We start from the raw sequence: 13,300 nt of genomic DNA, 5'->3' as shown, positions 1-13,300 counted from the left end.
TCCAAATGAAGGACTTCGCTATGCTATTGAATTGCTTGAAATAAAGAGGGGGACATCTACAGGTAGGAACTGTAGCAGGTAGTTAAATTTTGGAATACAATTCATTTTAATAACATTAACCTTCCCAATCATCGATAAATGTAATGAAGCCCACCTGCCCACATCGCTCAAAAATCTTTTTATTAAAGGGTCAAGATTGACACTAACTAAATCAGACAAATTTGCTGGGAATAAAATCCCCAAATACTTAATGCCCTGTTTGGGCCATTGGAAGGCGCCCGGCTGGAAAGCCGTTACTGGACAGTAAGCTGTGAGAGCCAAAGCTTCAGATTTAGACCAATTAACTTTGTATGCTGAGAACTTGGAAAAGGAATTAATAATTCTGTGGAGGCAAGGCATAGATCTAGTAGGTTCAGAGACAAATAATAAAATATCATCTGCGTAAAGCAGAAGTTTATGCGCTACACCTCCCGCAATCACCCCTGGAAAATCATCCTCCTCTCTTATCGCGGCTGCTAATGGTTCCAGGGCAAGACAGAACAATAAAGGGGAAAGAGGGCAGCCCTGCTGAGTTCCCCTATCCAAAGTAAAATAATCTGAAATGAATCCATTTGTTTGTACCACTGCTACAGGGTGTTTATAAAGTAACTTAATCCATCCAATAAAAGTATTTCCGAACCCATACATTTCCAAAACCTTAAAAAGATAATCCCATTCTACCATATCAAACGCCTTTTCGGCGTCAAGTGAGATGGCAGCGACCGGAGACTGATCATTCGCCACTGACCACATAATATTGATGAGACGCCTGATGTTATCAGAAGAGCTACGGCCCCGAATAAACCCCACCTGATCTATATGTATAAGAGGTGTCATAACTTAATCGATTATCCAGAATTTTTGACAGTATTTTTACATCTAGTTGGATTAGGGAGTTTGGACGGTAACTTTTACACTCACTTGGATCTTTGTCCTTTTTAAGAATCAGACAGATCTGGGCTTGTGTCTTGGTTGGAGGAAGCTTTCCATTCTTTAATTATTCAGTATAAACTTCTAACAAAAGTGGAGCCAGTTCTGAAGCATAAGATCTAAAAAATTCAGCGGCAAAACCATCTGGCCCCAGAGCCTTGCCAGTAGGTAGGGACTTAATTACCTCATCAAGCTCCTCCAAATTTATCTCAGAATCAAGAGAGTTTTTTTGCTCAATCGTCAGTTTAGGAAGTTCTAATGGATCCACAAAGTTTCTAATATCTTCATCAGTATACGAAGATGTGGAACTATAAAGATCAATATAGAACACTTTAAAGGCATTATTAATATCAATGGCTGAAGTAAAAATTTCACAACCAGCAGATTTCACTGAGGGAATGATAGAAAGAGACTCTCTCTGCTTTATATATCTAGCCAAAAGCTTCCCTGCTTTGTCACCCAACTCAAAGTGTAACTGTCTTGCCCTGAATAACCAAAACTCCACTTTCCGTGACAAAATAGTATTATATCTGTATTTCAATTGGGTCAATTCTCTGAGGCCATGAGGTGACATATGGCGCTTCAGCTCTGCCTCTGCACTTTTAATATTCTCTTCCAACTCCACAAGTTCTCGTGCATTGGATTTTTTGATGAATGAGGCATACTGTATGATCTGACCCCTAAGAACCGCCTTAAGTGCCTCCCAAGCCACGCCCACAGAGGATACCGAGAACCAGTTGGTCTCCATATAAACACTGATTTCAGTCTTTAACATTTGTTGGAAATCAGGATTTTGCAAAAGGGACACATTAAGGCGCCAACTATATGATTTCTTTTTCTCTATATGTGGCATCACCTCTAAACTCACCAGGGCGTGATCTGAGACTAAAATGTTTCCAATTGAGCAATCAACAACAGACGAAATGAGGGATTTGGATATTCTATTCTAGAATAAATCTTATGGACTGATGAAAAAAATGTATAGTCCCTACCAGATGGGTTCAAAAGTCTCCAAATATCTGTAAGACCAAGATTTTTACACATCCTGTGAAGCGTCAATGTTGCTCTAGGGGGCTTACACACTTTTGCTTCACTGTGATCAAGGACTAAGTCCATCAAAAGATTAAAGTCTCCTCCCAATATTATATCATGAGGGGTGCCAGCGGCTTGCAACATTCCTTCAAGGTCTATAAAAAAGCCTTGATCATCAGCGTTAGGTGCGTAAATATTAGCCAAAATCAACCTTTGACCCTTGAATTTCAACTAACACAATAATGACTCTTAGTCTAAGACATTTGAATTGTAGATGTTTATTAATCAATATAATGACTCCCTTGCTCTTACATGAGCCAGCACTAAAAAAAACATGTCCACCCCATATCTTCCCAAATTTTTCAGCTTCCTGCGGGGAGAGATGTGTTTCTTGAAGAAACATTATATCATATTTCTTACGTTTAAGAAAAGAAATAACCTTCCTTCTTTTTATGGGGTGCCCCAACCCATTCACATTCCATGTGGAGAGAGATAGTACACTCATATTAACAACTGACATATTGACATAATAAAACAAATAAATTGTGTGTGAAAAACAAAATTATACAGACCACATTCCCCATTAGTGAAACAATCAACCCCCGAACATCCCCCCGAACAAAACAAACAGAAAAAAGAAAAACGTGCGCATTAACCCCACGCACAACAGAACCAACCAGCGTCAATCCCTTTAAACTCAAAAGGTCCATGAACGCCCACGAGCCCCCACGACAACTTTGCCATCGGATTACTCAATTTTGCCTCACAAATTACATAACCGAAAATACTTTGTAAAATAAATCCTGCAAATAGGAAGAATGAACACAAAGAATGTGTAGATTCATTCACAGAACTGTCTCAAAGATGTGATCTTCCACAAAACAAATTCCAGCTGATATAAAACCGTTCAGATTCCTCGGACAGACAAACTAATGTTCAGTGAGCCAGTTGTTATGAGTTCAGCGGATGACGTAATCATTCCAATGTCTCGTAAAAAAAAAAAATTCAACAAAACAAACTACAGCCAGCAGGAGGAATAAGCAGCATTAAACAGATTAATCCACAGCTGTTCCAAAGGAGTGTTGTTCAATAGAACACGCTCCAGCCACTAGGCAGAACCAATACAAAAAGAAACAAAACCGGCATCCCTGTTCCCCGGATAGTCAAGTCAATTCACTCGGAGGCCGCATAAACGTATATACCATGACTTACACAATCCGTCAGCTTTAAAAAGACATCCTTTGTGTGAGCATGTAGATATTTTGCGGTCATCTGTAGTGTCCACTCTCAATCTGTCCGGAAACTTCAATGCAAATGTAATCTTTCATCAATGCAAAAGTTTCTTTAAGGAAAAGTGTTATTCACAAAACAAGCTCCAGCCGCTAGGTGGAGCCAACGCAAAAAACCCAAAATGTCGCCCAGCTTTCTCAAGAGTATGTACAGCAAGTCAGGCCCACTCACATGAGAAACATCCAATGGTTTACTCAGACATTGATTCAATAAAAGATATTGCCTGATTTGGACATGTAAATACTTTGCGACTGACCTTCGTTTCTATTCTCAGTTTGGCAGGAAACATCAGAGCAAACGAGATCTTTTTCTGATGTAAGAGTTTCTTGCATTCCTTGAACCGATCGTGTTTCTCTCTTGTCGAACTCGCAAAGTCCTGGAACAAGAAAATATTATGGTTCTTCCAAGAAAGCTTCCCTTTGCTCCTCGCATGGCGCAACACAAGATCTTTATCGGATGATCTCAGAAATCTGGCCAGAATCGATCGGGGCCTATCTCCCTCAGCAGATCTGTGAGCTGGGACTCTGTGTGCACGCTCGATTTCCAGCTTGTGGCCTGTTATGTCGAGCAGACTCGGGAAAAACTCGTCTAGGAATTTCACCATATCTCTGCCCTCCTCATGCTCAGGAATTCCAACAATTCGAACATTATTTCTGCGGCTTCTATTCTCAAGATCTTCGAGCTTTTCAAGAAGATGTTCCAAATCAACTTTGGTCGCGGGTGGATTAGCGGTTAATTCCCTCTCCAAAGATTCCAGAAAATCGATTAGTTTTTCAACATCAGTCACTCTTGTACCTAACTCAGAGAATTTTATTTCCATCGCCGTAATCGATCGACGTATTACAGCGAGATCCTCCAAGTCAGCAAGAATCTTCATCAACATCACCGACATGTTGGACAACTGACGCTGGATCTCCTCTCCCGCCGCACCATCTAAATCGAGTCCCCGGTCTGTAGGCCTGTCGGGGCTTTCATCCTGAACACGTAAGTGTCTTTTAATGTCTCCAGAGCCCGAGGATTTTGACTTCTTTGCAACAAAGGACAAATGTGTAACTGGGTATTTCAAAAATCACCAGATTATAACATGAAAATAATCGAAAATTCAGCAAAGTGCGCAGAGCTCGTCGCTCACATGTCTGCTCCTTGCATGGCGTCACGTGACCCACCAATCAGCATTAAAACCACCTGCCTAATATTGTGTAGGTCCCCCTCGTGCCACCTAAACAGCGCCAACCCTCACCACAATTGTACATAGACTTTGTCAGTTCGAACCAGTCTGGCCATTCTCTGTTGACCTCTCTCATCAACAAGGCATTCCCCTCCACAGAACTGCCGCTCGCTGGATGTTGTTTTTTTTTTTTTTTTTTTGGCACCATTCGGAGTAAATTCTAGAGACTTTTGTGTGTGAAAATCCCGGGAGATCAGCAGTTACAGAAATATTCAAACCAGCCTGTCTGGCACCAACAAATATCCATGCAATTTATCTAATCAGCCAATCGTGTGGCAGCATTGCAGTGCATAAAATCAGCAGATACGGGTCAAGAGCTTCAGTTAATTTTCACATCAGCCAATAAAATGGGGAAACAATTTTTATCTCAGTTATTTGGACCATGGCATGATTGTACCAGTTGGGCTGGTTTGAGTATTTCTGTAACTGCTGATCTCCTGGGATTTTCATGCAGTGAGCGGCAGTTTTGTGAACGGAAATGCCTTGTTGATGAGAGCGGTTAACAGAGAATGGCCAGACTGGTTTGAACGGACAAAATCCACGGTAACTCGGATAACCACTCTGTAAAATTGTGGTGAGAAGAATATCAACTCAGAATGCTGTTCTGAGATGCGGGTTGGCACTGTTTTGGCAGAACAAGGGTGACCTACACAATATTAGGCAGGTGGTTTTAATGTTGTGGCTGATCAGTATGTATGTATATACACTACCGTTCAAAAGTTTGGGGTCACTTGCCTGAAAAGTTTCTCATGATCTTAAAGACCTTTTGATCTGAAGGTGTATGCTTAAATGTGTGAAATTAGTTTTGTAGACAAAAATATAATTGTGCCAACATAAACATTTAATTACAAAACGAAAGTTTTATTTAAAAAAAAAAAAATAATAAAAAGGAAAAAAAAATAAAAAAAGGTTTTGAAATGGATGACTTTGACTGAATAATAAAGAAAAGCAGCTAATAAGTGCCCAGTATTGATGGGAACTCCTTCAGTACTGTTTAAAAAGCATCCCAGGGTGATACCTCAAGAAGTTGGTTGAGAAAATGCCAAGAGTACATTTCTGCAAAATCTAGGTAAAGTGTGGCCACTTTGAAGATGCTAAAATATAACACAGTTTTGATTTATTTTGGATTTTTTTTTAGTCTCAACATAATTCCCATATTTCCATTTCTATTATTCCATAGTTGTGATGACTTTCTAAAATGTGAAAAAAAATAAATAAATAATGAGTAAGTGACCCTAAACTTTTGAACGGCTGTGTGTGTGTGTGTATGTGTGTATATATATATATATATATATATATATATATATATATATATATATATATATATTTTAGCTAGGTGACTAGTTAGTGCAAAGAAACCCATGTATAAGGCTGCATTATGTCCATTTGTATACAATAAATATATATATATACAATATATCATTTTAACTTAAACTCATTTTGTTATTTTTTAATATACAGTAAAATATAACATGCATAGGCTATTACTATTATCATAATAATAATTTTGCAACATACAAATGGAGGCTAAAGTGTAAATTTGTTCAAGAAACATTTCTGGGGCTGTACTGAATTTGAAACGCATGACAATTCACCTGTAGTCCCAATTTTGTTGCATGTTATTTGCTTACGCATCCTGAGATAGTCTGAGAGCCTATGCAGCATTCTCATAGACAACACTTCTTACAAACTGCTCCCAGCTGACTGGCCGAGAGAAAAAAGTTAACTCACCATTTGCACGTTCCGCGAGACACTGGTGTGCTGCGCGCGTGGGCGCCAAAACGCAAATTAATTTCTGAACAAAAAAGCAAATCAGACACGCTCATCCCCATAATTTCTTTCGTCTCTTCTTCAAAGTATAAATAGTTGTGTTTCTTCAAGCATGCATCTTTGTGTCTAGCGGCATTTCTTGTCGACAGTGTCGGGTAAATGTACAACATTACCTGCCACTGTGCATGAATAACCTGGCTGTTAGATTATAAATATTGCGGGGACGCAAAATGTAGTTTACGGCATCGAACAGTTTGATAAGCCTTTTTACAGCTAAACTATTTATTAAAGCAGAGTCAGACAGAATCTGCAGAATGACTCCTGACAAATACTCTCCACAACACCTCTCAAATAAACTTTTGGATTATGCATAATAACAGAAACATTGATCACAGCAGAGGATTTTTGACATCTGACAGTGAACAAACGGTGCTTTATGAATGTAGCAGCGGTGCATTAAAGGACTAAATTTAATTAATTAAATGGACAATATTTCTCAGACAGAAAACCTGTTAGTGTGGAACTCTGCACAATATAGCTCACTATATTTATCTATTAATCACTGTAGCATTAAGCAATTTTGTTGTTTTTTTTACAAAAAAAAAATATTTTTCATTAGGGAGACAATTTTAAAATAATTTGGCTCAAGAATTGTGATTTGTAACAGAATAGAAAGATTTTTTCAAAGATCACTCTTTGTTGTCATTCTGTTTCGAAATTAGAAGTCCAAATGCTACACTTCTCAAAATGTGTGGCCCTTTTATTTAAAAAAGCATGTGTGAATGAATTCAGAGACCAAGATGAGTGGAGTTGTGTTAATTTTTAACCAAAGAAAATGGGTTAGAACAGTAATTTCTTGTAAACATTTGCTTGGCCAAACTAAAAAGCTTTCCCTCTTCAAATTTTCCATGTCAGTTCCCCACCACCCTTTTTGTTTCCATTGCTCTCTTTAATATCACAAATGCATGCCTGAGCCTACTTCTTGAAGAGCTATGAATGTTATCTTCATATCCCAACAATGGAATCTTTTCTTCCTGCAGACTCCCCTGTAAATGTGCTTTAACAATGGGTGGCTTTATTCAGCCCACAGCGAAGTGAGTTTCAATTCATCCATGTAATTCCTTCATTGAGGAGGGGGAGGGGTATTATTCTCATTAGACCTTCTTAGATTTTCATATTGCAAGCCTATTGTTTAGATGAGAGGTCCTAAGGTTTGTTAAATGAGAGATGGTCCCTTTGTTTTTGTGGCTCTGGAATCTGGAGAAGGAATCACTGCTGAAAGAAAACTACGTAAACCAGCCTATGCAGGTTTGCTGGTTTCCCAGCTGAGCCAGACTGGTCTGTTTGCTGGTTTGACCAGAGACCACCTAGACCATATGAAGACCAGCTTGTCTAGGCTGGTAGACAAGCCAGATCAGTTGGTTTAAGACCAGAAAACTTTTTCTTTTCTTTTTTATGCCAGGATATTACTTGAAATGAGGTCTTTCTCTTCTACATGTGCCATTCAGAACCCTCATGATGCAATTGAAATATAAAAGGGAAAAAAACAACTTCCAAATATGATTGTCGTTCACATACGTTCCACAATATTGCCTGCCTTTTCTTGCTTCCTTCACTTGAGTCATTAGATCTATTGGACTTCCTAGGTGAAATCTCACTGAGGTGTTTCTTCCTATTGTATGATTACAGATATCTACTAATATAGTGGATGAAATGTGGGATACTTTTGTGGTGCATTTTGCTCTCCAACCCCATTCACTTTAATTGAATGGAAAAGAGCAGTGTTCATGTCTAACATCAGATCTAAAATCTCCTTCAGTGTGGCAGGGATTAAACATTCATAAGGGTTTGAAACAACGTCACAATGAGTAAATGATGATAGAATTTTCTTTCTTGGCTGAACTAACCCTTCAAGCCTTCAAAATACCACTGTCCTGTGTAAGTCACATTCCATTCGAAGTCCAGCAGTGTGTTGTAAGCACACTATCAATCAACAAGACTAAAGATCAGCCTACAATTAGACTCCAACCTGAATTATTAACATCTCTCTATGAGATCAGATAGGTTCACTATCAAATTCACACCCATGCTGTGACTGGTTGATGAGAACATTCAAATACAGCACTGTGAATGGCAAAGAGAGAGGTGTGGTGCTGGATGATTTTGCATATAAAGCCTTTGAAGCCTGTCAATTGAAATAAAAAGTCCAGCTGCTGATGCCCTCTTTCCTCCATTTACTGCTTTGTACTGGTTAGTGTTTTAATGATCCAACCCAAAAGCACTAGCTCTACATAATGTATGAACCAGGGTTAATTAACAATCAAATTAAGTGACTGGAAGCAAAGGATGCATTTTTGTACATGTAAATAAGCTTGTTTATGTTAATGAATCATCTCAGTGCTGTTGATTCATTATTGGTTATTTTTGTACTCGTTGAAAATGTTCCCAGCTGGTGGAGTATCTTGTACCGCGGGGAGCTCTATGCCACCCTGAGAGCACTCTTTTATTAAAGTTACAACCCCACCCCCTTCTGTCTTAAGAGACTGAATTTGTGCTTGCAACTAGTAAAGACTGAATACGAAAACTAAAAATGGCATATCCTTTGAGAAAAACAACTTTGATTCATGTGATTGGGTATTAGTCACGTTATGAAGTGGGATTTACTTTTCAGATTCAAAGTATTTCAGCTTGGCAGTGCATATCTGGCATCGCTGTAAGCTCATTTATCCTGTTATATTTGTGATGTGAGTCATTTGGTTGCAGTAATAATTATTTCTCTTCCTGTTTTTACAGATCACAGAAGCAAGCAAAGATGCGCTCCCAGCATGGTTGCATTGGGATCCGGAGAGCGGCACACTTCAAGGCCTTCCTTTAGAGACCGATAAGGGTGTTCACTACATATCTGTTTCTGTTTCCAATGAGAGCCAAGTTTCACAAAGCCCAGATGTGTTCTCCATTGAGGTGCACCCAGAGGAGCATGCTGATATGGACCCTTTTCAGCTTGCAGTCCAATCAGCCAGCAATTATGTCCAACCTTTTATCTGTGGCATTGAGGATCCTGTAACAGTACTCACCGTTATACTGGATGCTGACCTCACAAAGATGAGTTCCAAGCAGAGGGTGGAGCTACTTGCCAACATGAAAAAATTCTCTGGAATGCGGCTTCAGCACATGAAGATTTTGCCTGTGGTAAACAACCGTTTATTCGACATGTCTGCTTTCATGGCAGGACCGGGCAATGCCAAAAAAGTGGTTGAAAATGGTGCCCTTTTGTCCTGGAAACTTGGCTGCAGTCTCGATCAAAGCAGCATTCCTGATATCAGTAGTGTTCAGGTCCCAGCAAAAGAGGGGACCATGTCTGCACAGTTAGGATATCCAGTGGTTGGATGGCACATTGCTAACAAGAAGCCCCATGTGCCCAAAAGGGTGCGAAGGCAGCTTAACAACACCCCCACACCCATTCCTTCATTACTCCCCCCAACATCTTACCCTGAGCCCCCCATTCGTATTGTTCCCACACCAACCTCACCTTCTATAGCTCCTACCTCAGATAGTTCTGCCCCACCTGTTCGTGGTCCTGTGCCACTACCTGTGAAACCCACCATTCGAACACAAAATCCAATTGCCTACACTCCAACCTTAGGCCCACCTCAGCCTACGAGAATAATGGAAACCACCAGCACTATTGCCATCCAGCCCACTATTACCAGGCCCGTTTATGTTGGGCCCTCTGTGACCCCAGCAACACCCACCACCAGGAAACCAACAAGGAGACCTGGAAAGAAACAAAAGACAACCCCTATACCAAGAGAACCTAAGACCACTACAACCAAGCCACCAAGACGCACCACACCCTCAGTTGTCCTGCCCGATGGCAATAGTAAACCCCAGTTGCGTAACCCAGTTGATCAGGTAAATGCCTATGTTGGCACATACTTTGAGGTGAAGGTTCCATCGGATACGTTTTTCGACAAAGAGGATGGTACTACAGATAAGTTGAGGCTAACTCTGCGAAAGGGCAATGATGTTGTTGCGGATGATTCTTGGATACAGTTCAATAGTACAAGCCAGTTACTCTATGGATTACCGGACCAGGAACATGAAGGAAAACATGAGTATTTCATGCAGGCAACTGACAAAGGAGGTCTCTATGCAATTGATGCATTTGAGGTCCGTGTCAATCGCTGGGGAAACAACGTTAAGGCACCAGTGCTGTTTACAGTCGTATTTGATGGGGATGCACGTACAGTGACCAGTGACATTCACAAGAAGATCCTTCTTGTCAAGAAACTGGCCCAATCATTTGGTGATCGTAACAGCAGCACTGTTACGCTGAAGAACATCCTCAAGGGCTCCATCATAGTGGAATGGACTAACAACAGCCTTCAGCAAAGCCCCTGTCCGAAAGAACAAATACAGCATTTAAGCAAAAGGATCTCTGATCATGAGGGTAGACCCTCTTCACAGTTCAGATATGTCATGGAACCAGACTTCAAGCCCTCAAATGTCACAGTCAAAGGCACAGGAACATGCCGTAACTACATGTTTGTCCCGGTCGGTGAGATTCCAGATGCAACCACTTCGCCTGTTACTCCCGCCGTGGGTGCCGGAAGACAGAGCACGGATGATGTGTACCTTCACACAGTCATACCTGCTGTGGTTGTGGCAGCTATTTTGCTGATAGCAGGAATAATTGCGATGATCTGCTACCGCAAGAAACGCAAGGGCAAGCTGACTATCGAAGACCAGGCAACTTTCATCAAGAAAGGAGTCCCCATCATTTTTGCAGATGAGCTTGATGACTCCAAGCCACCCCCTTCTTCCAGCATGCCTCTTATCCTTCAGGAGGAAAAACCTCCTCTTCCACCTCCAGAGTATCCCAACATGGCTAGTCCAGAAACAACACCTCTTAACCAGGACCTTTTGGGAGAGTACACACCTCTACATGATGAGGATCCTAATGCCCCTCCTTACCATCCTCCACCACCCTTCACTGTCCCAATGGAGGGTAAAGGATCCCGCCCTAAGAACATGACCCCCTACAGATCCCCACCCCCTTACGTGCCACCCTAATGTTTGCAGAACCCTCCGGAGCAGGAGGATCAGAAACTTTCATAGTTCCACACCAATATTGTCTCTTTGCATTACTGGATTTTTAGAAGTGGGACACTGCAAATCAGGGTTTGGGGTTTGAATGTGATGGGATGTTTTTGTTAAACATGACACTTGAAGAAGTGATGGGGTGGGGGGGGTGGTTGGAAGTGGATAGCCTGCAAAGAACAGAAATAACAACCTCAGCCTCTGACTACTTTGGTTATTGCTAAACTGCTGGGTATGTACCCTCCGATCCTGGCACTTTTGTGTCTAGATGGGCTTTTCGACTAATTATTGTTTTATTTAATGTTTTTTGTTATATCTTTTTTTTTTTTTTCTTCAGACTCAAAATCAAACTTGTTGCCTAACAGCACTCTTTCTATCTCCTGAATTCATTAATCTTGAATAATATAAGTGGACAATAAAGCTGACTGTGGGTGCAAAAGGTTTAATAGAGAAATTCAATAACAGGTGTGGAATAAAAGAATGGCCTTGAGAGACTTGGACAGCCATGCAGACAGTTTTGTGGGATGTCGATTCATTATGGTTTTGCCTTTTAACATGAAAGTAAACTCTTTTTTTTATTGTTCTTCACATGTCTAGTTAAAATCAGTACATAAAGAGGTAGCCAAAACGAAAGATTTGTTTAATCCACTGTATATTTAAAAGTTTGTTATGCCTAGATCAACTTCATTAATTTTTATTATAAATATATATTTTTTACTTTTAAGTATTACACTGAAACAAACTATTTTCCACCCCTCAATCATGAAAATAAAAATATTTACTCACCGCAGACATATAGAGTGTGTTCTGACTTGAGATATTCACTACATTTATATACACATGACTTGAGAGCTCGCCAGCCACATAATTTTTTTTTTTTTTTAGAAAGAGGTAGTCTCTTGAGGGTGTCATCTACGCGGATTCTACCTTTGACCTGACTGGCTGGAGTCTGATATTGATCATAAAACGTAATCATATTTCCCATAGGCTAAGAAATCTTTCAATTTAATTGGATTTACAAGTTGATGGGCTCATTGAATCCTTAACAATTCCTCAAGTCAGAACCACATACTGTTTCACCAGTTTAAACGTATGCTACTGATAGTCACTGAGACAAATTGCTCAGTTTCAAAGACTTGATTTGAGCAGAACAAGCTCGACGTTCAGACAATTTGTAGTATGTTTTGATTTTTTTCTTTTTTTAATACATATACATCAGTGATGATTATGGAGTATATGCCTTGGATCCACTCAAAATAATTCAAAATAAAAACTGAAGATTTTGATAATGGTGACCCATTCTCTACACAATGTTATGTCATAACTAAATATTTGCAGTTGAATGCCATATTTTGCCTTGGTGGTATCGCAGCAAGTGTCTTCTGTACATATTATTCTGCCCTTGGAAATATCTGTATTTATAGTCCAAAAGTGTGTAAATCAGATATGGTGAGGAAAAAAAAAGAATAATTCTTACCGTTTGTTTTAGATGAGGGAGGATTATTTTTGATATAGTTATGGTTATTAAAATAAAATAAAAAATTTAAAAAAATATATTTGGGGAAAGATCTGCTCAAGAAAGAGGGTAAAAATGAAGAACTGGTTTAATTTACAAAATCTAGAAAAAAAAAAGATTGATAAATCATGATCTAATTTTTTACATACAAGTTTTTGATACAACCTCAAATTGTTTAATTAAGAACAGTAAATATATAGTGTACTGCAATTTGTAAAACCTTGGTCTTAGTAATCAATTCATTATAAAGCTTTTCCTCATGGGTCTTTTTTCTTAGATGGGTTTCTTTAAGTTTGCTTTAAACTTATTTTACAAAGGCGGATAGTGCTGTCAGGAAAAAGTTACTTCTTGTAATTTTTTTTATTTTTTTTATGCTCATCTGTTCTATGTTTTGA

The 13,300-nt window shown here is 39.5% G+C and overlaps 1 protein-coding gene across 7 annotated transcripts in view; it reads left to right on the top strand.

The window, feature by feature from the left end:
* The window catches only part of LOC127438684 (dystroglycan 1-like), a 75,637-nt gene that overhangs the window by 51,920 nt on the left and 10,417 nt on the right, over nucleotides 1-13,300 (top strand). For 4 of the 7 annotated variants that reach the window (XM_051694441.1, XM_051694444.1, XM_051694442.1 and 1 more), the window contains one exon: nucleotides 9,083-12,179. In XM_051694441.1, coding sequence (XP_051550401.1) covers nucleotides 9,083-11,362 — 2,280 coding nt within the window. In that variant the 3' untranslated portion in view covers nucleotides 11,363-12,179. Of the gene's footprint in view, nucleotides 1-9,082; nucleotides 12,180-13,300 lie in introns of those variants that run through there. The other 3 variants (XR_007896788.1, XR_007896787.1, XR_007896786.1) reach the window with 1 other exon arrangement.

This window comes from Myxocyprinus asiaticus, chromosome 50, assembly GCF_019703515.2.
Source record: "Myxocyprinus asiaticus isolate MX2 ecotype Aquarium Trade chromosome 50, UBuf_Myxa_2, whole genome shotgun sequence".
Lineage (NCBI taxonomy): Eukaryota > Metazoa > Chordata > Actinopteri > Cypriniformes > Catostomidae > Myxocyprinus > Myxocyprinus asiaticus.
Note: the sequence above shows the minus strand (reverse complement) of the source record. Positions and strands in the feature narration are given on the sequence as shown.